This window comes from Procambarus clarkii, chromosome 43 (assembly GCF_040958095.1).
Source record: "Procambarus clarkii isolate CNS0578487 chromosome 43, FALCON_Pclarkii_2.0, whole genome shotgun sequence".
NCBI classification, from domain to species: domain Eukaryota; kingdom Metazoa; phylum Arthropoda; class Malacostraca; order Decapoda; family Cambaridae; genus Procambarus; species Procambarus clarkii.
The window spans coordinates 12,419,424-12,445,951 of NC_091192.1; the positions used below are offsets into that span (position 1 = coordinate 12,419,424).

Sequence of the window (26,528 nt, forward strand, 5' to 3'; positions counted from 1 at the left end):
GCAATAATAAGCACAAATTCGTCCTTCACTTATGGTAGAGGAAAGTCTACTCTGAAGGACTCAGTTTACATGAGGTTACGAGTAGGATACAAATATTTCTGGCAATACGGTGTTGTTGTCAGTGAAAAAGATAAAGAGTGTAAATTATGTAGTATGCTGCACGCCCACATATTAAATAATTATGTATTAGTGTCAACTTATTGACAACTATAGAAATAAGGAAATAAGTAGTGTACAACATCAAATTGTTTTGATGTGTGATAATGGTATGATAGAATACTTACGAGCTACAAGCACTTTGTCCCAAGAGTGTAACACTTAAATGCTGTGTTTACTATATTAATCAACAATGTAAAATGTGATTCTTGTACTGTGATTTGTTGATTTGTACTCGCTGAGTTTGTGCGCCTCTTGAGGGACTTTAAGTTGACGAGGATAGAAATAGACTTAGCTACTCTATCCTTTTGAGATGTATTTTATTGTCTCAATAAACGTACTTCAACTTGACCCTGTGTATGACTTATCTCGTTAAGACCTTTGAAAGATGTATCCATGTCTATGTACATATATTAGGACTTTACAAACTTGATTGAATCTATGTAAGAGTGTTCTTACACTCTGACCTTGAGGTATGTTGCACCACCTCGCCAACCCTTCGTTCACCGCCAGGGGTTAAGAAGCTCCTACCATTAATATTATGTTGACACTTGAAAATATCGTTAAATTTAAATTTAATGTTTTTTAATGGAATATATATTCACTATAAAGAAAAATCGCGCATGAAACTAAAACTGTTAAGAACCGATTCGGCGAACTCGAGAAATTATTGGAACTTATTAAAGCGAACCGGTGGAAACTGGTTGAGTCCCACCACTGCTGACCGGTTGAGTCCCACCACTGCTGACCAGTTGAGTCCCACCACTGCTGACCGGTTGAGTCCCACCACTGCTGACAGGTTGAGTCCCACCACTGCTGACCGGTTGAGTCCCACCACTGCTGACCGGTTGAGTCCCACCACTGCTGACCGGTTGAGTCCCACCACTGCTGACCGGTTGAGTCCCACCACTGCTGACAGGTTGAGTCCCACCACTGCTGACCGGTTGAGTCCCACCACTGCCGACAGGTTGAGTCCCACCACTGCTGACCGGTTGAGTCCCACCACTGCTGACAGGTTGAGTCCCACCACTGCTGACCGGTTGAGTCCCACCACTGCTGACAGGTTGAGTCCCACCACTGCTGACTGGTTGAGTCCCACCACTGCTGACCGGTTGAGTCCCACCACTGCTGACCGGTTGAGTCCCACCACTGCTGACCAGTTGAGTCCCACCACTGCTGACCGGTTGAGTCCCACCACTGCTGACTGGTTGAGTACCACCACTGCTGACAGGTTGAGTCCCACCACTGCTGACCGGTTGAGTCCCACCACTGCTGACCGGTTGAGTCCCACCACTGCTGACTGGTTGAGTACCACCACTGCTGACAGGTTGAGTCCCACCACTGCTGACAGGTTGAGTCCCACCACTGCTGACAGGTTGAGTCCCACCACTGCTGACTGGTTGAGTCCCACCACTGCTGACAGGTTGAGTCCCACCACTGCTGACCGGTTGAGTCCCACCACTGCTGACAGGTTGAGTCCCACCACTGCTGACCGGTTGAGTCCCACCACTGCTGACAGGTTGAGTCCCACCACTGCTGACCGGTTGAGTCCCACCACTGCTGACAGGTTGAGTCCCACCACTGCTGACCGGTTGAGTCCCACCACTGCTGACAGGTTGAGTCCCACCACTGCTGACTGGTTGAGTCCCACCACTGCTGACCGGTTGAGTCCCACCACTGCTGACCGGTTGAGTCCCACCACTGCTGACCAGTTGAGTCCCACCACTGCTGACAGGTTGAGTCCCACCACTGCTGACCAGTTGAGTCCCACCACTGCTGACCGGTTGAGTCCCACCACTGCTGACTGGTTGAGTACCACCATTGCTGACAGGTTGAGTCCCACCACTGCTGACCGGTTGAGTCCCACCACTGTTGACCAGTTGAGTCCCACCACTGCTGACAGGTTGAGTCCCACCACTGCTGACAGGTTGAGTCCCACCACTGCTGACCAGTTGAGTCCCACCACTGCTGACCGGTTGAGTCCCACCACTGCTGACTGGTTGAGTACCACCACTGCTGACAGGTTGAGTCCCACCACTGCTGACTGGTTGAGTCCCACCACTGCTGACAGGTTGAGTCCCACCACTGCTGACCGGTTGAGTCCCACCACTGCTGACAGGTTGAGTCCCACCACTGCTGACAGATTGAGTCCCACCACTGCTGACAGGTTGAGTCCCACCACTGCTGACAGATTGAGTCCCACCACTGCTGACAGATTGAGTCCCACCACTGCTGACAGGTTGAGTCCCACCACTGCTGACAGATTGAGTCCACCACTGCTGACAGGTTGAGTCCCACCACTGCTGACCGGTTGAGTCCCACCACTGCTGACAGGTTGAGTCCCACCACTGCTGACAGGTTGAGTCCCACCACTGCTGACAGATTGAGTCCCACCACTGCTGACAGGTTGAGTCCCACCACTGCTGACAGGTTGAGTCCCACCACTGCTGACAGGTTGAGTCCCACCACTGCTGACAGATTGAGTCCCACCACTGCTGACAGGTTGAGTCCCACCACTGCTGACTGGTTGAGTCCCACCACTGCTGACTGGTTGAGTACCACCACTGCTGACTGGTTGAGTCCCACCACTGCTGACAGGTTGAGTCCCACCACTGCTGACTGGTTGAGTCCCACCACTGCTGACCGGTTGAGTCCCACCGCTGCTGACAGATTGAGTCCCACCGCTGCTGACAGATTGAGTCCCACCACTGCTGACCGGTTGAGTCCCACCACTGCTGACTGGTTGAGTACCACCACTGCTGACCGGTTGAGTCCCACCACTGCTGACTGGTTGAGTACCACCGCTGCTGACAGATTGAGTCCCACCACTGCTGACCGGTTGAGTCCCACCACTGCTGACTGGTTGAGTACCACCACTGCTGACAGGTTGAGTCCCACCACTGCTGACCGGTTGAGTACCACCACTGCTGACAGATTGAGTCCCACCACTGCTGACCGGTTGAGTCCCACCACTGCTGACTGGCTGAGTACCACCACTGCTGACAGGTTGAGTCCCACCACTGCTGACACCAAAGTGCAGATGAAGAGCGCGGTCCGCCTGCAGGCATGTGGCAACCATTGTAATCATACACCCCAACACTGAGGCGGCTGCCAGTGCCTGTGGACCCGCGCTGGGAGGAGGAGGTGACTCGCTCTCGTCGAACTTTTTGTATCGTCAAGTTTTCTGTGTGATACTGAACCAATATTATTTTATCGTCCTTAAGTTTAACCATTGGAATAAGACTGCTACTCAGACTGGATCAAGAACATTTGAGGATTAAGTTCTACCTCGGTGTTGCTGGAGGCTGTTTCTTCTAAAACTTGGTAAGTCATGCAAGTTTATATGATTATTAACTAATATATATAAATGTCTTAAGAACAGATACGCTCTGCTACCTGTCACGCTGTACCCATCAGTTAATTGCAGCCTATTTACTGTAAACTAATGAAAATGTAAAATAACTTACCCAAACAGATAACGATTTACTTCAGCGTTTGCATTTTAATATAGTTTTCTTTTTTATAAGAAAATAGGTGTAGTTTGTTAGGAAAAACTTTTCATATTAAGTATTTGCATTGAATCTTGCAAACAGAAAGTTGAACGATCACAGCCAAAAAGCTAACGTCTTAAAAACTTATTATTACGATAAAACATTTGAGGAAAATACTTGCATTAGGAAAAACCCGTAAACAGATGGACAAGCGTCATCGCATCTGCGCTCATTAGCCACAACCTGTGTAAACTAATTTAGGTTCAACAAATCATACCATTTGAGCTGAATGGTTCGTATGAATGTATTCTTTACTATTATTAGTAATAGAAGTGATAATGCAAGTAGTAGTACTATCTGTAACAACAGTTGTATTTACCAACATTAGACTATGCAGATGATGAGTCACAATAACGGGGCTGAAAATATGATAACCAAACGACACATCCCAAGACGGAGAAACCAACCCGTTCTCGCACTTTCTTACAGTCAATATTGACTTATTAAATACGTGCATATGTGACATACTAAACATACTAGTTTACCTTGAAAAGCTTCATAGAAAACACCGACCTTACCTAACCTTCTTAGTATGTTAAGATAAGCATCTTATTGCTTCGTAATTACAATTATTACTTAACCTATACCTATAATAGGTTAAGCTATAACCTATACCTATAATAGGTTAAGTAATAATTGTAATTACGAAGCAATAAGATGCTTATCTTAACATACTAAGAAGGTTAGGTAAGGTCGGTGTTTTCTATGAAGCTTTTCAAGGTAAACTAGTATGTTTAGTTTGTCACATGTGCACGTATTTAATAAGTCAATATTGACCATACGAAATTGCGAGAACGGGTTGGAGAAACACGACGTTTCGGTCCACCCTGGACATACGACTTGATAATGGTCCAGGAGAGACCGAAACGTCGTCGATCTCATCAGAAGATGTGTGGTTTTGTCAACATTAGGCTAATATTATCTGTAGTGTGACGTAAAAGTGAAAGAATATATCAGTGGCTATTCTGGCTGGTGTTATGCCAATTACATTAAATAAAAAAAAAGTAAAACAAAGTAAACAAAACTGCTTCTGACCTCTTTACGGTATGAGAGCTGCGGGTAAAGTCCAAAGAATGAAAAACTTTAAATATTTAATATAACAAAAATGACTTCAACACCAAATAAAACAATTCCCATATTCTACTTGGCATTACCACAATATAAATTGCAAAAGAAAGATAAACAAACATGTGACAGTTACGTTAATGACCAAAGGTACAAAACACAATATACAATAAGCTGTACGCATCTACGGTTTCTGGGAAGGCTACAGTAGATGTTACTGCTGAGAGCATGAAGTGTATTATGATGTCTGGCCGATTGATTAATTGATAAAGATAAGCCACCCAAAAGGTGGCACTGGCATGAATAGCCAGTAAGTGGTACAATTTTTTGTTCAGTAAATCTTTTCAGTGTTCTGTATAGATGTCTGGCCGGTGGTGAGCTGCTTATATATGTGGCCAGGCCTAGTGTAGATTTTTTTTTTTTTTGCAGGGATATTCCTGCGTGGGCCCTAAGCCTCTGGCTGGCCCACTAAGTGTTGCTTGTTTCTGTTTTACTTGGGCGGAGTATGAGTATTTATGACTCGTATGGTCGCTTCAGTAAGATTTTGTCTTATGTGTTTAACAACTTCTGCTCTGTTGAATCTAAGTTTAAATCTTAATGGGTTTGTAACTGTGCACTGTGTTAGATAATGTTCCAGTGGTCTGTCGGGCATTTCTCTACAATGTTGACATTTCCTCTCATCTTCCGGAACCTGTAAGCCTATTTCCCATGCACATGGGTATCCAAGCCTGATGCGATGTAAGTGCACTTCTGTTGTTCTACTGCTCCCTTTCATCAAACAAAGTGGTTCGTAGTTGGTTGAATTCCATCATAGAAAGTGGTTCGTAGTTGGTTGAATTCTTGTACCAACTCGCAGATCCTGATGTTGCATCTGCTGTGTTGTGGTCACTATACATCTTTTGCATTGCTCTGTTTCTAATTACTTTCTTAATCTGTGATAGACTCTGGTATGTAAATGTCTACATTTCTTCTCTTAGTTGCAAGTTTTGCAGCTTCGTCTGCAATGTCATTTCCAATTATTCCCACATGACTTGGCACCCAGTTGATAAGTACTCGTTGGCTTACTAGTGTAGATGGCGCTGATGTTCAGGTAACTATCGCCGGCAGTCTTAAACAAGGGGTTCAGCTGGTCGACCAGCGAGTGGAGTTGAAGCCTGAAGACACAAGCTTCTGAGCACGTAGTGTTGTTGTTGATTTCGTATACTTGAGTATGCAGATATGTTTTTGAATAGGCGGTAAAGGAATAGGCAGGATCTCCTTGCCTAAGCAAGAGATTACCGTAACAGTAGCAACAGTTGAATTGTCTCCATTAGGCTAATACTATATGTAGCAAGCTGTATTATCTACAGTAGGCTAATACTATATGTAGCAAGCTGTATTATCTACAGTAGGCTAATACTATATGTAGCAAGCTGTATTATCTACATTAGGCTAATACTATATGTAGCAAGTTGTATTATCTACAGTAGGCTAATACTATCTGTTGCAGCATTTGTATTATCCACATTAGGCTAATACCATATGTATCAACAGTTCTATTATCTACATTATGTTAATACTATCTGTATCAACGGTTGTATTATCTACCATGGGATAATACTATATGTAACAACAGTTGTATTATCCACGTTAGGCTAATTCTATATATTGCAGCAGTTAGTAAGAGAAGGTTCCCAGGACAACTGCCCGCTGCCCAGATGGGAACTGCCTATCTCCAAGACGTATTAGTAAAATGGAACGTGCCCAAACGTTTACGTCCAGCCGCAGAAATCAAGCCAGTGACCTCTTGGTTGTGATCGACTGCGCTGGCTACTGCTCTATAGTACCGTTTATTGTAATAAATAATTTATAACTATAAACTTTGAGTCAATTGTCTTGATGTTACGAGAGCAGAGTACTAACCTACAGACAATCCACATGAACTAACACAATGAAATTGAAATTGAAATAAGGTTATTGTGGCATAAATGCACACAAAGGGATGAGATAGGTCAAGGTATTCTCACCCTGTTATAATACAATGTTTCCTGATTGGCGCGTCGTGGTGCTCCCTCACGGCCACACACCACTAAAAACATGGGTGGGAGGCGCGCTACCAGGAAAACTGTATTAGGTGAATATGTGTAGTAGAGCGGCGGTGTTGGTTGCACCATGGGTTTATAAGGGTCCTCTGTGACGTCACTGATCACGTGCTTGTCTCTTGGACGTAGTAACTTTGACTAGTTTGATTAGTTGACATAAAAACTAACCAATTTTGATGACGGTATCGTACAACTGTGATGGTTATAATTAATGAATAACTAAACTCGAGACAGTGTTCTCGCCGGTCTGTTACCAACAGTTTCATATAGACAGATCTGTGAGTTACATTGTGTGCTGCCTATCTCTTTACTCCACACAGTCGCCTCACAGTCTCATGCGCTCTACCATTCCCCTCGTCCTGGCTGTTTCTTTGTGCTTCTCCCATCTCTTAATAATAATAATATAGGATAAAAAAAAACACACTTGTAAAGATTAGATCAATCAAATAAGAATTAGACGTTCAGATATAAGTCTCGTCCTTGTCACACACTCACACCTTGACGAAACACCAAAACACTCAAAGCATTTATTAATTTGAAACATGAGACTGGAGAATTCGTAGATAAGAAATGTACTTTTCAAGGAGGCGTGGTGAGAGACCGGGCCGCGGGGACCTTGACCCCCGGGAACCAACGCAAGGTAAGGAACATTGAGCCAGCAACGCACATGGTGGTGTTGATCGCATAAACCTTATGGAATACCAGCAGTATTGACCGTGTGCCTGATGACGTCAGTGCGAGGTCACTATGTAAACAATAACAGAAAAGTTTTATTGTGAAATATAAACTTTTGTTAGTGTGGTAGTGGTGAGGCGTGCAGCTTATTCCTGTATTGTTAGTGTGGTAGTGGTGAGGCGTGCAGCGTATTCCTCTATTGAAGACAATTTTCAATTTCCTTTCTTAATTATGCACCCCATCCCCATCCCGTGGGCGGTGGTGTAAAGGATTACAGAGGCACATAATCGGTTCGGGAACTGAACCCTCTAGTTCGTTTAGCTAAGCAAATAAAAAATTTTTGACGCTAGTTACAAAATTATCAATGTTATTGCAACTGAAAACTCACACCCCAGAAGTGACTCGAACCCATACTGCCAGGAGCAACGCAATTGGTATGTACAGGACGCCTTAATCCACTTGACCATCACGACCGGACAAAAACTGATGGTAGCCGAGGCTATTTAGCCCATCAGCCCGCCGGCACTCTGATGGTAATCTTGGGCATTGTCCGGTCGTGATGGTCAAGTGGATTAAGGCGTCCTGTACATACCAGTTGCGTTGCTCCTGGCAGTATGGGTTCGAGTCACTTCTGGGGTGTGAGTTTTCAGTTGCAACCCTGGAAACACAAACCGAAACTGTCTTTATTTTCCGCTTGTTACAACTTGTAATAAAGTTGTTACATCTTGGCTTAACGTGTTTATGACGTATTAGAGCGTTGTTACAACTTGCTAATATTGGTTGTTATAACTGGTTAGGAGGTGTTAAAACTTGTTCGAACGTTGTACCAACGTCGTAGTTTCGGTGTGTGTTTGGCGGGATATAGTCCTGGAGACCATTCAGGCTTGTTCGCATTTGTGTTCCTCACGTGTGTCCCAAAGAATGAGGTGATTTGATAAAATGCTATGCCCAAGATTACCATCAGAGTGCCGGCGGGCTGATGGGGTAAATAGCCTTGGCTCCCATCAGTTTTTGTCCGGTCGTGATGGTCAAGTGGATTAAGGCGTCCATTCGAGTATATATTTAGTCAAATCTACATCAGCAGATGTTACAAACTCCCAGAGGTACTTGTAGCCGAGCCTAAGCCTAGCAGTGGTAACATCTAGAAGTCTGTTAATATTATTGGATGACCCATAGACGTGCGGTTCTTCCTGCATAATAGAATGATGATAGATGGAGTAACTGGTGTGAATTTCACTTTGCCTCAAGTCTCCGAAATTTAGGTGATGTTCCTGGGATATTGCTGCCCTCAGGCTGCTCAAAGGCAGTCCAAGTTGGTAATCAATTCCCTCTTTACGAGCAAAAAGTCTTGGCTAACTCATCAGTTCTATCTTGCATTCGGAGACCAATATGGGAAGGAATCCACAGGAGACAAACTCTGACTCCATCATTGATTATTTCACTATATCTGTGTCTAGCTTCAGAGATAAGCACGTCACCGTTATGCCTTGGGGAGCTGAGGGCAGTCAAGGATGACAAGGAGTCACTTACAATTAGCGAGTCAACTTTGGATTCATATACGCGCTCGAGTGCAAAGATTATGGCAACCAATCTGTTTGAAGAGTGGAGGCTCAGTTACTGAGACGCGCTCCACACTCATGGGAGAAGGAACCATCTCTCCCTGTCACAACAACTGCACTTCCAGCTGCACCATGGGACTGACGCAAGGATCCATCAGTGTAAATAATCTGGGAAAGGCAGCGCTCTCTGACTAAAGCATCAATTTGGCTTAAGGCCTTGTACTTTGCTTCTTGTCGAAGCAAGGCTTGTTCTTTAATCAGTTTCTTGGGTGGGAAAGGGGGGACAGTAATTTGGAAAGGAGTGATCTCCCATGGGGCAGGAAAATATTGTTGTTGTTGTCTCTCTTGGTAGGGGTGATGAAAGTTATACATTCTGAGCACAGTGGCAGTTACGGTAATACATTTGGAGGGATGCTGATCTTCAAGGAAGAAGGCTTGGAGGGCTTCAGTGCAGGGGTTAGGCTGGGTTAGCCTAAGCATCTTGATACCAATGAAAGCATTAATTTCAGTGATACGATCACTTACACATTAAATATTCAGTTCCTTCCTCATGTTTAGTAATTTAGTTATATTGAAGACAATGTATTGTTTGTTCCTCAGCATTTAACATATGTTAGCAAATATGTATATAATTTAACAGGACTCCTGAATTATTTGTTGTATTAACAAGCTTAGGTAAACAGCACGATGCTACTGTACAAATCTATATGAGAGGTTAGAGAATGAAGGTCAAATGATAGCTTGATGTCCAGGTAATATATCTCTTTATCTCGCCGGATTGTTTACCTTACACTGGAGGCCATCATCTCTACTATACTGTGCTTACTATACTATACTGGAGGCCATCTTCTCTACTATACTGTGCTTACTATACTATACTGGAGGCCATCATCTCTACTATACTGTGCTTACTATACTATACTGGAGGCCATCATCTCTACTATACTGTGCTTACTATACTATACTTACTATACTATACTATACTTTAATATACTTATAGTACTATAATATATTTATACTTACTCTCAAGATAACCTTACTTGGATAGTAAACTTCAGGTAGACTATGATGAAATCCTAATAATATTCTTGGGTGAATTAAATGGTTACAAAACGCCAATCATATCATGCTATTGTATCTAAAATCATTGATAATTGAGATAAGTTTCCTGAAGCTACCTGTTACGAGTAACGATATTTATGCCTAATTTTAGCAGATACTGTTACATTATTTTGTGGTGTCTGCACTTTGAGTCTTTGAGTATCAAGAATTGTTATGTCAAATCTTTTTTCTAAAGTAGTGTAGGATTAACATCAGATATTAAGATACCCAAGTCTAGTTAGCTTTTATGTGTCACATGCAGCTTCAGCTAGCTTGTCTTATCATGATGGATAATACCTATGTGAGACACTACCCATACAAGGGCGTTTATAAAACTCTTGCAAGTTGACTTTTTAAAAGTTTGATGATCGAATTAGGTGTCTGTGTCGCTGGAAATTACTCAAGCATTCTTCAGGATATCTGTAGCTAGTAATATATATATTACCTCTGTGTGCTGAGCTTAGCCGACCGTTTAGTCTTAAATAGGCGTCCTGGTACATCTGGTGCTGCTGAGGATATAAACGTTGCTGAGTAAGATCAGCTGCCAAGTGAGCACGACCATCAAGAGAACCATAGTGTTTATCTTCTCACAGATTACACTTGAATAGCATCAGTAAATACATTGCACCAGTAGAAGATATTGAATATGATGTTAGCAATACTTTTAATGAGCCAGTGGCCCATAGCTTGGGTGCTGGCGCTGTGGTAGTCCTTGACGGCCTATTGACACCACTATAATTTGTCTTAAGCAGTGTTGGCTATACCGACTCTCATGTTCTCAGTACAGATGGTCGTGCTGGGTTGCATGTCTTTCTTATATGGAGGGAAGCTTTATTCTTACCTCATGTTGACTCGGTCATGTGGAAGCACGAAGATTTTCATAATGGACTTAGCATTTGCCTGATACCGTGGAAGTTTAAGTCGACTAGTGATGTAATACATATTTTCTAGAAGAGTATTGGTATATTTAACCTTAATACCAGTGAGTGTTTCAGCTAATCAGATTTGTATTTGTCCTTAAGTAATTCATTTGTATGATTTTACTATTGATACTTACGCATCGATATTTGTATTGGCTACAGTTTTCTATATTTTAATTATTTGTTTTAAAAGCAAAGATTGGTGGTTTTATTTTTATGACATAGCCTATAGTTCTTAATATTTTTGTCTATGGGAACCATAAGACCACATTCAATACTTTTAGTGGTAATTGTGTCAAGGAGAGCGTGTAATTGGTTACTGCTACTTGCAGAAATACAGATATCCTCTGTGTATGAGACGGCAGCCTAATTGTAGGCGCGTCAGCTTCAAGTCTTTGAACACATTCAAAAGAGTGGGGCTGAGCACCCCGCCCTGAGGTCAGCCCAACGCATTAGGAAGCATATTAGAGCTACGTTTTGCTCTCATGTGTATGACTGAGGCGGTTCTGTTGTTCAAATAACCCTTTGCGCCATGTTAGTAAATTTCATTTTATGCTAAAAAAAACTAGGCTAGTTGCTCAAGATGCGTTTCCTTTTAGCTGTGTCAAAAGCTTATTTCCATTCACAATAAGCTTATCCCATAGTTCACATTCATACAGACTTAGATATTGACGGTTATATAACTGACTTTCGACCCGGTATCGAATTATTATGACCGAATTAACTCATAAAGACATCTGTTCTAACTTTTAGGTCTCTAATAGCATCAGAAAAATTGGCAAGTGGGCTCTTTGAGGAAATACCATGTCCCAGATCCTTTTCAGAATACTGTACAGGAATCTCCCTGCCTAGTAATTTTAAGTTGGGATCAATATAAAACGAATGCTGTAAGTTAAAGAGAACTACAGCGATAACAAGACATTCTTTTCTGTTAAGCAATTATCTAAAAAGTTTGATGTATTCAAGTTTGTCAAAAGCTACGTAAGCATCAAGAAACAAAGAGAAAAGAGAACTACCTTGTGAGTTGTAGTGGTGAATAGCTTCCCCAACACGGAACTGAAGTGTGTCGTTGAGTAACACAAACTGACAGCGAGAGGTGTCAAGTTCGCCAGCTAGAGAGTCAATGAGTATATATAATTAAACACTTGGTGTAATGATGACTTAGCTCTCGCACTATCGCTCCGTAAACAACGCAGTTTAGCCAGACTTAATACGTTAAGTCTTCCGCCCTTAAGATGTCTTGTGCTAGACCAGAAGGGTCGAAATTAACGACGATCACATAATTCACACTGAAGTATTCGACCAACGATGAACCATGGCTGCCTGTTTATGTGTGTTGCTTTATGGGCACACATAATGATGGGTCCACACGCGGTGTGAGGGTAGGCCTCGGTCTGTCGGGGGGGGGGGGGGGGAAAGAGGGCTGTCACGAAGGCTGTCGAAGGAAGAGAAAACACATAAATGTCTTGCAAATAGTCATTTAGATTTTACTGTCGTTATGGGCCACATGAACTGGGAAAACATGTTGGTAAACATTAAAGGAAGTCGACGCTTCGTACCGTCACTGCCTGCCATTGTCGGTACACGCCACATAATAAGGATATATTTCGTGTTCAGATTATCTTTCTGTTGAACAAAATTGTCTTGTTACATTAGTCTTTGATTTTAAGTATCAAAGTAACATATGTTTCTCTGGGGCTTTACCTACATACTAGAGCCCGGCGTCGCTCGGGTGACGGAGACCACATCGTTACTACACACTATCTTCATCACCGTAGCCATCTTCACTACATAACCATTATCATTATATCCCTTTCACTACAAACGACCATCCATCATCGTAACTACTCACAACCATCATTAGTAACCATCTTTACATGTTACTATACATAATCTTCACTCCATAAAGAAGGGACAACAATTGTTAGACCGATAGCACTAACATCACACATCATAAAACACTGAAGGAGTGCTAAGAAGATCACAAAACACATTGAGTCATAGTGTCTACATAACCCTGGACAACACGGGTTCAGAACAGGACGCTCCTGCCTCTCACAGCTGCCAGACTGACGTGGCCTTACATGCCGTGGAAGCAAAGGAAAATACTGATATATACAAATCTTGCAAAAGCTTTCAACAAATGTGACCATGGTGTTATTGTTAACAAATTGCGTTCAAAAGGAAATACTGGAAAAATAAGACGATGGATCTACAATTTCCTAACGAATAGAAGCCAAAGTGTAATAGTCAACACAGTAAAAGCCGCATCATCCAGCATGAAAACCTCAGTCCCCCCCCAGGGTACTGTGCTTGCTCCAGTACTTTCTCTCACTCTCATATCGGACATAGACAAGGACTCAAACAATAGTACCTTATCATCCTTTGCAGGTGACATTAGGAAAAATATATTATCCTAGTGTCATATATATTATACATATACATTATATATATATATATATATATATATATATATATATATATATATATATATATATATATATATATATATATATATATATATATATGTCGTACCTAATAGCCAGAACGCACTTCTCAGCCTACTATGCAAGGCCCGATTTGCCTAATAAGCCAAGTTTTCCTGAATTAATATATTTTCTCTAATTTTTTTCATATGACATGATAAAGCTACCAATTTCATTATGCATGAGGTCAATTTTTTTTTATTGGAGTTAAAATTAACGTAGATATATGACCGAACCTAACCAACCCTACCTAACCTAACCTAACCTATCTTTATAGGTTAGGTTAGGTTAGGTAGCCGAAAACGTTAGGTTAGGTTAGGTAGACGAAAAGCCATTAATTCATGAAAACTTGGCTTATTAGGCAAATTGGGCCTTGCATAGTAGGCTGAGAAGTGCGTTCTGGCTACTAGGTACGACATATATATATATATATATATATATATATATATATATATATATATATATATATATATATATATATATATATATATATATATATATATATATATATGTCGTACCTAGTAGCCAGAACTCACTTCTCAGCCTACTATTCAAGGCCCGATTTGCCTAATAAGCCAAGTTTTCCTGAATTAAAATATTTACTATAATTTTTTTCTTATGAAATGATAAAGCAACCCTTTTCTCTATGTATGAGGTCAATTTTTTTTATTGGAGTTAAAATTAACGTAGATATATGACCGAACCTAACCAACCCTACCTAACCTAACCTAACCTATATTTATAGTTAAGGTTAGGTTAGGTAGCCAAAAAAAAGCTAGGTTAGGTTAGGTTAGGTAGGTTAGGTAGACGAAAAAACATTAATTCATGAAAACTTGGCTTATTAGGCAAATCGGACCTTGAATAGTAGGCTGAGAAGTGCGTTCTGGCTATTAGGTACGACATATATATATATATATATATATATATATATATATATATATATATATATATATATATATATATATATATATATATATATATGCGAACAAGCCTGAATGGTCCCCAGGACTATATGCAAATGAAAACTCACACCCCAGAAGTGACTTCCGTAAAGCCTCCAGTATATGTATACTGGAGGCTTTTCAAGGGAAACTATTATGTTTAGTATGTCACCTATGCACGCAACTAATAAGTCAATATTGACTTATTAAATTTGCGAGAACGGGTTGCCTCTCCACCCTTGATGGACATTCCACTGGTGTAGGAAATTCCGTTGGGTGACAAATTGTGCCTTCCAAGGTTAAGGCACCATCCTTGGAAGGTTCTGGAGTAATGGTGGGGGGCAGGGGAAGGAGGGACATGGAGGGTATTTTGTTGGGGGGGGTGGCAGGGTGCACATTTGAATGGGGGCAGGTAGGGCTTGGTGTGAGGAGGGGTTTCTATGGGGAGAAAGGTGGGAGTGTATCACTCATCTCTTGGGTTGCTAAGCTACTATGATCACAACTTACAAGATACTGAGGGAGAATAGATAAGATGGACAAGGATAACCTCTTCAGATAGAGAGAAAGCAGGACAAGAGGACACAGGTGGAAGCTGTAAGTAGAAGTGAACGGAAACAACATAAGAAAGTACTCATACCATGTATAGGGTAGTTAACAAGTGGAATGCTCTAAAAGAGGAAGTTGTGGAAGCCACCTCCATCCACAGCTTTAATGCCAGATTCAACAAAGAATTTGAAAGAGTATTTAAGTTGAAATGCAGCAAGCACATGGTTAGTAGGCGGGGCATAAAGAACTAGACCTCACTCCCTCATAGACACTGATAGGTAAGTACTCCTCTTTTCCTTTCCAGCAGTTGACTAGTGCACCTTGGTGCTTCCTGTGAGGTGGCTGCTCTCATGGCTACTTTCTTCACTGTTGACATGGCTTCTGGGCTCTTTCTCAACATTACTGCAAATGTGACATGTACTGTACAAGTCCCTTCCACTGATATATTCCCAGCTTCTGGCAGGAAGGTTGTTGTCTGGTACCGAGTTCCGCAGGATTATCTTTGAGGCTCTTTATCTCCTCATTTGCTGCTCTCAGTTCTCCTTCTAGGCTGCAGTTCCTTTCTGATTGTCCCCACTACATGGGTGAACATCTCATTAAGGTACTGAGTCACAACAAACCACCAACACAATATTATTTACTTTATTTTGTCTTAAATATAATACAGTATCCAAAAAGATATAGTTCTATGTTTTATGTACTATATATGAAAAAGTGAGAAAACCCCCATATTTAAAACATGCATGTACATATATATGTTGAAAGTATCGTATGAAACACAAATGTGTGAGTCTCAGGAAGGCACTATGAAGAGTTTGTCCCAAGAGCGGAGGCGGGGCAAGCAGGAGGCGCTCATGGCTCGTACAAACAATTATCTTTGGAAGTAAAATAGATTCTTTTCAAATACAACAGTCAGCTTTCTCCTGAACTCCTGGATACCAAGAAAAACTAGCTCACTCTTTATATAACGTGAGTCAAGTGTTTGTTTTAACATTGGTGATTATAATTACCAAGCCTTTGATCTGTCGGCGGTTTGCTGCAAGTGTTTAGGATTTTGAAAGTGTATGTTACAATGCAAAAACATTACTTATGACTGGCAGCCTTCTCTAGCTCTAATCTCTGCCTCTCGATATCCAAGAAGGCCTGCTGGAAGGCATGGTTCCTCTCTGAGTCGGTCTGCATCTGCTTGTAGATATCATGGAGCAGTCGCAGTTGGCACTCCTGCAGGTAGACCCGACGCTTCTCCAGCTGCAGGAACTCTTGGTCCTCACGGTCCTCCAGGTCGCTGTCCTCGCCGGCCGTCCGCGTTCGCTTCGTGCTGGTCTGCTTCGCTCTGGTGTCCGCCGCCTCCCCGATGGTGATGGTGGGGCTGAAGGTGTCGTGGTTGAAGTACACGCTGTAGGGAAGAAAAGATATTTTCACTAATATTATTTCACAGAGCTCGTAGGGATATTTGGGGGGTTACTCGTGAGTGAAGGATCGGGACGGTTTGATCCAGGTGTGGGATTGTTCATCTGTTCATCAACGAAATATGTAAAAAATTATAACTATGATGAAATGCACTCAACCAGCCCAGTGTCCCCATAACACCGGTGTCCCACCACACCGGTGGTGGGACACCGGTGTAGTGTCCCCGGTGTGGTGTCAGACTCACCACATCAGTGGTGGGTCAACCTGCAGACGGGCATTAAACCTTTGTGTGAGGTGCAGGATAGTGTCCGGAGATAAAAGGGATCTGGGTGGTGGGTGTTGGCCATACAATCTTATCTCAAGTGACGGTGTGGCCTGGCACCACCAACACTCTCCTCCTCCTCTTGCTGTTGGCAGCGTTCCTGAAGCCGCTGCTTCACCTTGACTGGAGAAGTTGGGCTTCACTGGGCTCACGCCTACTGTCACTGACAATGTTCCTACACAATATTTGTGCTGCCTAATGTACTCATTCCTGACATATATTACCTATCTTATCTATGTATTTTCCATTCACAAGCACACACGCACCTTCCCAGGTTGCAGCCCACAACAACTGTCTAGCTTTCAGGTTCCTGTTTACTGCTTGGTGAACAGAGGCATAATGTGAAAGAAGTTCTGCTATAATTGTTTCTGTCTCGCCTGGGAATCGAACACAGATTCCTGGATTGTGAACCGCGAAAACAAACCACTCGGCCGCAGGACCCTGAGTGTGTGTACTCACCTAATAGTGCTTGCGGAGGATGAGCTTTAGCTCTTTGGTCCCACCTCTCAACTGTTAATCAACTGGCGTACAAATTCTGAAGCCTATTGAGCTCTATCACATCTACACTTGAAACTGTGTATGGAGTCAGCCTCCACCACATCACTGCTTAAAACAATGACTCATGTCTCAAACGCTTCTATAATATTGCAACCCGTCCTCCTGAAGTGGAAGTACAGTGGTCGACCGTACAAATATGGTCGTGATGGACCGGTAGAAAGTAGACTTCTGCATTATGGAATTTGGACAAATCGGAAAAGTGTTTCTATTTATGTTGCTAATGACACCTAACCTAATCATCCTAGGCCTAATACACGATATCTGAGGCCTAATATAGTACATATATGTGCTATACTAGGCCTAGGAATATTTAGTATTTATTTTTTAGTTTTTTTAGGGGTACTCTAAAATGAGAATAGTATCAAAATCTACTTTCTATTTGTCCACCATCTCGATATTTGTACGATGGTCCACAGTTACAAAGTACTATCATATTAGGAGAACGGGTTGCACATTTACATTGAAAACTTTGAATGTAATTAGCTTGAAGGACTCGTGCGTCTAACCTCCTGCACTTATTGACAGCTCTAACGCTGAGAAGGTTCTTTCTGGCGTCTTTGTGACTCATTGGCTTCTGTGGCTTCCCTGTATTTTGTAGGATTGAGCAGGACAGCGATAGACAGATCGCTTGTGGAGAGGGCGGCAGCCAGACTAGACCTGTCCCAGGCCAGGTGGGGGGTCAAGTCTACCCTACTAACCTCCCCCCCCCCCTTTCTCTACCAACTTAGTCTCAGAGAATTTGGTGAGTGAACTTGTAAGGTGACGTATATTGTGATTACAACTTAGGTGTTGTGTTATTCTGAGGGGCAACAGTCGTAGATGCTCTCAACTTCTTGTGTGGTGACTCACATTTGTGTATTATTGTTGACATATTGAACATCAAGTGAAAAAGGGTGAATTATGATACCCATATGAGTGAAGATCTAATAGGATATATATAATTGATTAACTTACTTGTTAAACTGCCTTTAATTGTGATCAATAGATCTTGGATTTTCTATGATATATTGCAAGCTACAGTGGAGAGCACTCTGACGTTTACTGAGTGATGAAGATTAAGCCACCCAAAAGGTGGCACGGGCATGAATAGCCCGTAAGTGGTGGCCCTTTTGAATTATTACCAGTATCAATAGCTGATACTGGAGACCTGTGGAGGTGCGACTGGACCCTGCGTGACGGGAGATGTCTCCCGTGGACGTTACCTACCTTGAGGCTACCTTGAGGTGCTTCCGGGGCTTAGTGTCCCCGCGGCCCGGTCGTCGACCAGGCCTCCTGGTTGCTGGACTGATCAACCAGGCTGTTAGACGCGGCTGCTCGCAGCCTGACGTATGAGTCACAGCCTGGTTGATCAGGTATCCTTTGGAGGTGCTTATCCAGTTCTCTCTTGAACACTGTGAGGGGTTTGCCAGTTATCCCCCTTATGTGTAGTGGAAGCGTGTTGAACAGTCTCGGGCCTCTGATGTTGATAGAGTTCTCTCTCAGAGTACCTGTTGCACCTCTGCTTTTCAACGGGGGTATTCTGCACATCCTGCCATGTCTTCTGGTCTCATGTGGTGTTATTTCTGTGTGCAGGTTTGGGACCAGCCCCTCAATTATTTTCCACGTGTAAATTATTATGTATCTCTCCCGCCTGCGCTCAAGGGAGTACAGATTTAGGCTCTTTAGTCGGTCCCAGTAATTTAGATGTTTTACTGAGTGGATTCTAGCAGTAAAGGATCTCTGCACGCTCTCTAGGTCAGCAATTTCTCCAGCTTTGAAAGGGGCTGTCATTGTGCAGCAGTACTCCACTCTAGATAGCACAAGCGTTTTGAAAAGTATCATCATCGGTATAGCATCTCTAGTGTGAAAAGTTCTTGTTATCCAACCTGTCATTTTTCTTGCAGTTGTGACGGCTACTTTATTGTGTTCTTTAAAGGTAAGGTCTTCCGACATGAGTACACCCAGGTCCTTTACATTGCCTTTTCGTTCTATGTTATGATTTGCCTGCGTTTTGTACGTGGTTTCTGTTTTTATATTTTCAATTTTTCCGTAGCGCATGAGCTGAAACTTATCCTCGTTGAATACCATATTATTTTCTGTAGCCCATAGAAAGACCTGATCTACATCTGATTGGAGGTTTGCCGTGTCCTCTATGTTGCCTACTCTCATGAAAATCCTAGTGTCATCTGCAAAGGATGATACAGTGCTATAGGTTATAGGTTGGTGCTATAGGTGCTATAGGCTATAGGTTTACTGGCACTGGGGGGTAGAAATAGTCTAAGCTACTCTATCCCTTTGAGATGTATTTTTTTTCTTGTCTCAAACATACTTGACCTTGAACTTGTTTACTGGCTTAAGATTATGACCAAGACTCTTGGTTATACGAGTACTGTACATGCTTACAGTTGATACATGACATCTGATAATACTGTTGTGCAGACAAGTTCCATTCCTTATCTTATATATAGTTAACTTGACTGGAAAGACACGAGTGTGTAGTGTGACACACCAGCAGTGCCCAACTCCCACCATTCCAACCCCTCCGCTTAATTCCACGTCGCATTTGAACGTAAATAAAGCCAAAAGCTGTTGTACTAGAAAATGGTAGCAGCTTAACATAATTAACAATGTCCCATTTTCTGTTCGTGGGTCCTCTGGTAGGTTAGGATAAGGCACATTAGTAGGACAGTTTCTTGAGGTTGGGAACGCTGGGGAGACCGGGCTAAGGGCTAGGTTATGAAGGGTAGTGTATATCAGTGAGCTATATATTCACGGGAGACATCTCCCGTCACGCAGGGTGCAGTCGCACCTCCACAGTTCTCCAGTATCAGCTCTTGATACTGGTAATGGCTCAAAAGGGCCACCACTTACAGGCTATTCGTGCCCGTGCCACCTCTTGGGTGGCTTAATCTTTATCAATCAATCAGTGAGCTATATTACCTCTCCTTCTTTATGGTGGGTGTTGTGGGCGGCGAGGTGGTGGGTGGCGCGGCGCCCGCCTCCCGCTCCTCTGAAACAACAGGCAAAACTGTCAAATCAAATATTGTGAATAATACAATCCAATTACAACATGTAACCACGTGGAAGACAATAATTATCAGCAATAAAAGTAATTCTGAAGTCTTTTCAGACAATGTAGTAAAGAGATTTATTTGTATTAGTAAATAACATTTCCCCTTAATGATAGACTCCCGCAGTCTGTTAAAAAAACTTTACATAAACTAGGCTGTTAACTAATCGGTTATTTATTTAATAATTACTGATCTGTGAGATGTATTCCTGTAATCACTGATTAATTTTTTTGTTTTAATAAACATAAAAAGCCTTTATCCGCATTTTGCCGACCCTTCACTTGATGCGTCAAGCGTTGTTGGGACCTTATCCTCAGACCAAGTCCATTCCATCCAGCGGTCGACCCCAAGGACGCATTCATCAACTTTAACATGCTGTTCATTCAAAATAAGAATTTTCTGAAATATAAATTAATATTGTTATATATTAGCATACTGTGCATATTTAGGCATTGGTTAGGTTATGTTGGCGATTATATGTATTTGTAGTACGTGGGTGAAGCAGTTACAGCGTTGTGGTTCCACAACCCGTCCTCGACTCAAGTCCATTACACCCAGCGGTCAACCCCACAGACGCATTCATAAATTTTAACATGCTGTTCATTCAAAACGGGAATTTTCTCAAGTATAAATTAATATTATAATATATTAGCATATTGTGTATATATAGGCATAGGTTAGGTTAGGTCAGGTGTTTAGGTTCTGTTGGCGATTATTTGTATTTGTAGTACGTGGGTGAAGCATTTATAGCGTTGTGATTCGAACAAAATTCGTCAGTGAAGCACTTGTTCCGGATATGTTCGAACGTCAGCAGTTGTGAGTCGTGTGTAAACCGCTTTTCATTCATAAACAGCTGGGGTTTGGCGGGTGCATGGAATCACTTTTGGATCTTTGTTTGGAGGACGGGCTGCTGGTTCCAACAAAAGTCGTCAGCGAAGCACTCAACCAACAGCTCGTCCTCCAAACAAAGACCCAAAAGTGATTCCATGCACCCGCCAAACCCCCTGTTTATGAATGAAAAACTCTTTACACATGACTCACAACTGATGACGTTCGAACACTTCTGGAACAAGTGCTACACTGACGAATTTTGTTCGAACCACAAATGCTTCACCCACGTACTACAAATACAAATAATCGCCAACAGAACCTAAAACCCTAACCTAACCTATGCCTATATATGCACAATATGCTAATATTTTATAATATTAATTTATATTTGAGAAATTTCCCGTTTTGAATGAACAGAATGTTAAAATTTATGAATGCGTCTGTGGGGTCGACCGCTGGATGTAATGGACTTGAGTCGAGGACGGGTTTCTTCAAATAGAAATAATCGCCAACATAACCTAAACACCTAACCTAACCTACATCTAACTATACGTAGAATTTTTATGTATAAGAACATTACTTTATATATGAGAACAACCCAATTTTTAATACACAGTATATTAAAATTGATGAATGCGTCTGGGGAGGACGGTAGCTGCTTTAACCAGCCTAGCGTGAGGACGGGATGCCTGGAGTAGGTCAGTCATTTAACCTGGGGTAGGGGGAGAGACGAGCCTCGATACAAACCTAATAAATATACACAGGCTTCCTGTGTATAATAATAAAACAAATTATTATTTGTACGTGTACCAAGTTACTGTAGCTCCATGGAAGCTGATGGTGGGAAATGTCTCTAGTCAGGTCAAGTGTTGATCACACGAGGTCAGCTGGAGCCAGGACGGCACAATCACCTTCACCGTACTCTCAGAACTGCTGTCTCTAACAGCGGTGACCGCCTCGATTGATCTAAGCCACCACAAGAGGTGGCATGAATCCTAGTTCAACCTTGACGCCGAGCGGACGTCTGCAAGGACGCCTCCTCTACCTGGGGGCCGCCAGGTCACCTTTTGTTTTGCGATTTGGCATCCTTATTCAACGGTCCGGTTGTACAACGCCTTGTACAACGCATATCGCCTTGGGTCACGGGATTGTTGGTCGATTTTTTTACGTGCTCTGGCTGGTTCTCCCGGCGGGGTGACGGTGTCCGGCGCCGGCTTGGCCGAGAGCCAGGGGTTGGCGGGTCTTGGTGGGCTCCTGGTGTGCCCTCATCGTGGTGGGCTCCTGGTGTGCCCTCAGTCGTGGTGGGCTCCTGGTGTGCCCTCAGTCGTGGTGGGCTCCTGGTGTGCCCTCAGTCGTGGTGGGCTCCTGGTGTGCCCTCAGTCGTCGTGGGCTCCTGGTGTGCCCTCAGTCGTGGTGGGCTCCTGGTGTGCCCTCAGTCGTCGTGGGCGGCTGGCTTCTGCTCTGCTGGGGGGGGGGGGCACTGGATGATTTTTGCGTTTTAGTTGGGGGCCGAGTTTTTGGTTTTGTTACCCAGTGTTCCCTGTGTGGGGCGGGGCCGGTGCTTGTCACCCTGAGGGAGTACTGGGTCTCCCCAATCATCTGCCTGTTTGCGTTTCTTTGCTGCGAGGCATATTAGTTCCCAGTGATTGACGTCACTCGTTTCGCGATTTGGCTTGGCGTTTCACCCTTTCCGGGCTTCGTGATTAACCCTACACGGACACGCCGGGGCGCATCCGACCCCACGATCGGCGTCGCCCCTAAATCAACAACATATTACCAAGTCATACTTCTAACCACCAACAGACATTCAACGCTCTCTCTCGTGAGCCTGTTTCATACACGCCCCTAAATTTTCCTTTGACGTACAAGGAAAAAATATAATTAAATCGAGCCAGTAAAAAATATTGCCGGAACAACCGTGGACATCTTCAAGAGGAAACTAGATTTATTCCTCCAAGGAGTGCCGGACCAACCGGGCTGTGGTGGGTATGTGGGCCTGCGGGCCGCTCTAAGCTACAGCCTAGTGGACCAAACTCTCACAAGTCAAGCCTGGCCTCGGGCCGGGCTTGGGGAGTAGAAGAACTCCCAGAACCCCATCAACCAGGTATCAACCAGTTGGAACGCTATGACGAACAGAAACTGCGTCATACTCTCCAACATTTAGTTATTGAATATCCAGTTATCAGACCACTCAAATCTGCCAGCATGAGGATACCTAAAGTTCTGCAGTTATTCATTCTCGTGTGCTTGAAGATATCTTTATAATCTACCCACAATGTACTAGTGCTGGTTACAGACTGAGAATGAGGCCTGGTCAGAGACCGGGCCGCGGGGACGTTGACTCTGGGAGCCAACACAAATAAAGCGAGCACATCATAAACACAGTGAGAATCTATTGGTTGTGCCAGTTACGTGCAATATTAATTTTCCTGTCATGCAAATTATGAATTATCCACACCACCCCCATCCAGTGGGCGGGGGGGGGGGGAGGGAAGGTGGCAGCCACCTGCACCCACCACCTACAGTTTGCAAACTTAGGATAATTAGCTAAAATATCTTGTAGATAATTTTATATTAAGTACCGTGCACAAAAGATACATCTGTACACACATGTATTACGTGCACCTTTATTACACCCACAAGTATTACGTGCACCTGTATTACGTACACCTGTATTACGTGCACCTGTATTACGTACACCTGTATTATGTACACCTGTATTACGTACACCTCTATTACGTACACCTGTATTACGTACACCTCTATTACGTGCACCTGTATTACGTACACCTCTATTACGTGCACCTGTATTACGTACACCTGTATTATGTACACCTCTATTACGTACACCTCTATTACGTGCACCTGTATTACGTACACCTGTATTACGTACACCTCTATTACGTGCACCTGTATTACGTACACCTGTATTACGTACACCTCTATTACGTGCACCTGTATTACGTACACCTGTATTACGTACACCTCTATTACGTACACCTCTATTACGTACACCTGTATTATGTACACCTCTATTACGTACACCTGTATTACGTACACCTCTATTACGTACACCTGTATTACGTACACCTCTATTACGTACACCTGTATTACGTACACCTCTATTACGTGCACCTGTATTACGTACACCTGTATTATGTACACCTCTATTACGTACACCTGTATTACGTACACCTCTATTACGTACACCTGTATTACGTACATCTCTATTACGTACACCTGTATTACGTACATCTCTATTCCGTACACTTGTATTACGTGCACCTGTATTACGTACAACTGTATTACGTGCACCTGTATTACGTACACCTATTGTCGAGGACAGGAAGCCTATTAGGTTTATTGAGGTCTACTATAGTCCAGTCACTGATCTTCCCTTGCAGAATGCAACTCACAACAGTTGCCTAACTCCCTGGTATCTATATTAGGTGAACACAGGCGTAAAGTGAAAGGAAACATCCCCAAACTTCTGTGCACTGCTAGGTATAGGAAGCCTGTTAGCTTTATGAACGTTCTCTTAAGTGTACGTACGGTCACACCTTTCAGTAACTGGCCATATAATAATAATAATAATAATAATAATAATAATAATAATAATAATAATAATAATAATAATAATAATAATTAGAAAATTAGTAGGAGCAGTGATGAGGGTTCGAACCAATGTGGTGGAAATTGAAATTGAAATAAGTTTATTGAGGTAAAATACACACAAAGGGATGAGGTAGCTCAAGCTATTCTCACCCCGTTCAGTACAACGTGCTAACGTGCTAATACATACATAGACACACATCACAAACAATAAACATATTACCAAACATTCTGAGAATACCTGGATGTGGTGGATGTTCCCACGCACACGCTTCTAGCGACTAGACCACGGCATGGATAAGGATTGCATCCTGGGTTCAGTAGAACTCCAGGTTGCAATCCTTATTCATGTCGTGGTCTAGTCACTAGAAGAGGAACACCCACCGCATAGGTTAGAACCCCCCATCACTGTTCCTACGGATTTTCTCAATGTGATTACTGTGTAATAATAATAATAATAATAATAATAATAATAATAATAATAATAATAATAATAATAATAATAATAATAATAATAAATTATACTATGCTTATTAAGTCTGCCTGAAACGCTTTGCGTAATAGTGGCTTTAGGCATTGTATGTACTAGCTCTATCTATAAATCTATCAATTTTTGTAAAAAACTCTTGTATGTACTTTACCTGAATAAACATTTATTTATTTATTTATTTATAAGAATACTTTATTTAGGTAAAGGTGCATACATACAAAATGAGTTACAAGCAGAATGTTGGATTTCTAGATAAAGGTAGTATATACTATGCTTATTAAGTCACTAATAGGCTTTTTGGGCTATTCATGCCCGTACCACCTTTTGGGGGGATTAATCTGTATCAGTCAATCACTAATACACACAGCGTTTCGTGCAAAGCTAACTATCTAACCCGATAATTAGGTAGGTTCTATAACAAGATTAAGCCGTCAACATACCCTGTGTAGCGAGTGGGTGATCTGGCAGACGGGATGCAAGAACCTCTCCCGAAGAGGTCCGAGAGCCCTCCTGATGCTCCTCGTGTTCATTAAAATAACTGGACGCTGACGAAGGTCGTATAGGGAGAGCATCGGCATCGACCTCACAAATGAGGCCTTCTACTGCCCCTTCTACTGTTCTATCTACACCATCAATCTCCCCCAGCAACTCTAGGATTTTCAGGTCTGTCTGGTTGTAGATAACATCGGGGGAGTGACAGTCCGTTTTCTTTAGTTTATTTCGACGTGAAACTTCTTTCTTTCTGTCGCTAAGGTAGTAATACCATTTTCTCCGAACTTCATCCGCAGTTCTTGGTTGAACTGTGCACACTTCGTTAACTTTTTCAGTGATGGATTGCCAAATAACCATTTTTTTCTCGTTAGTGATGGTGCTACAGAGTCTGGAGAAGAGCGTCGCCCTATTCCTGTACACCTCGTCGACAAGGACGTCGATTTCATGAACGGAAAAACGAGCTTTTCTTTTTCTCACTTCCATATCGCACTTCCACGGGACCGGGAGCTAGATCCTCGGCGACACATACAGCAATAGGTTAGCATGGTCTGTGCGTAAGTTTCCGTACACGATAAATAACAGGCCAAATTGCTAAATTTCTCGTTATCTGTCTCGCTAAGGTCTCGTTACTCCACCGTGGGAGAGTCCGGCGCCAGGATGTACGCACACACACTCTGCGCTC

The 26,528-nt window shown here is 42.8% G+C and overlaps 3 protein-coding genes across 6 annotated transcripts in view; 1 reads left to right on the top strand and 2 right to left on the bottom strand.

The window, feature by feature from the left end:
- Positions 1–823: 823 nt before the first annotated feature.
- On the bottom strand, positions 824–3,235 carry LOC123756010 (ice nucleation protein-like). Its single transcript, XM_045739023.1, has one exon. The coding sequence runs from the start codon at positions 3,233–3,235 to the stop codon at positions 824–826; it is 2,412 nt and encodes an 803-aa protein (XP_045594979.1).
- A 24-nt stretch (positions 3,236–3,259) lies between these two features.
- Positions 3,260–26,528, top strand: part of scramb1 (scramblase 1) — a 115,448-nt gene continuing 92,179 nt past the window's right edge. For 3 of the 4 annotated variants that reach the window (XM_045738520.2, XM_045738521.2, XM_045738515.2), the window contains exon 1: positions 3,260–3,480. The gene's annotated coding sequence lies outside the window, so the exon portion shown is untranslated. The remainder of the gene's footprint in view (positions 3,481–26,528) is intronic. The other variant, XM_045738522.2, reaches the window with a different exon arrangement.
- On the bottom strand, positions 15,711–26,497 carry LOC123755760 (myb/SANT-like DNA-binding domain-containing protein 4). The gene is made up of 3 exons (XM_045738523.2): positions 25,795–26,497; positions 20,291–20,360; positions 15,711–16,477 (listed from the first exon to the last, which is right to left on the bottom strand). Exons 1-3 carry the CDS (start codon positions 26,327–26,329, stop codon positions 16,165–16,167), a joined length of 918 nt encoding a protein of 305 aa, XP_045594479.1. The 5' UTR covers positions 26,330–26,497; the 3' UTR covers positions 15,711–16,164.

Coding starts and splice junctions, on each gene's coding strand:
- LOC123755760 (XM_045738523.2), bottom strand. CDS start 26,329: ATGGAAGTGAGAAAAAGAAAAGCTCGTTTTTCCGTTCATGAAATCGAC. Junction 20,361..25,794: donor TCACCCACTCGCTACACAGG/GTATGTTGACGG, acceptor CTGTTGTTTCAG/AGGAGCGGGAGGCGGGCGCC. Junction 16,478..20,290: donor CCCACCATAAAGAAGGAGAG/GTAATATAGCTC, acceptor TCTTCCCTACAG/CGTGTACTTCAACCACGACA.
- LOC123756010 (XM_045739023.1), bottom strand. CDS start 3,235: ATGGTTGCCACATGCCTGCAGGCGGACCGCGCTCTTCATCTGCACTTT.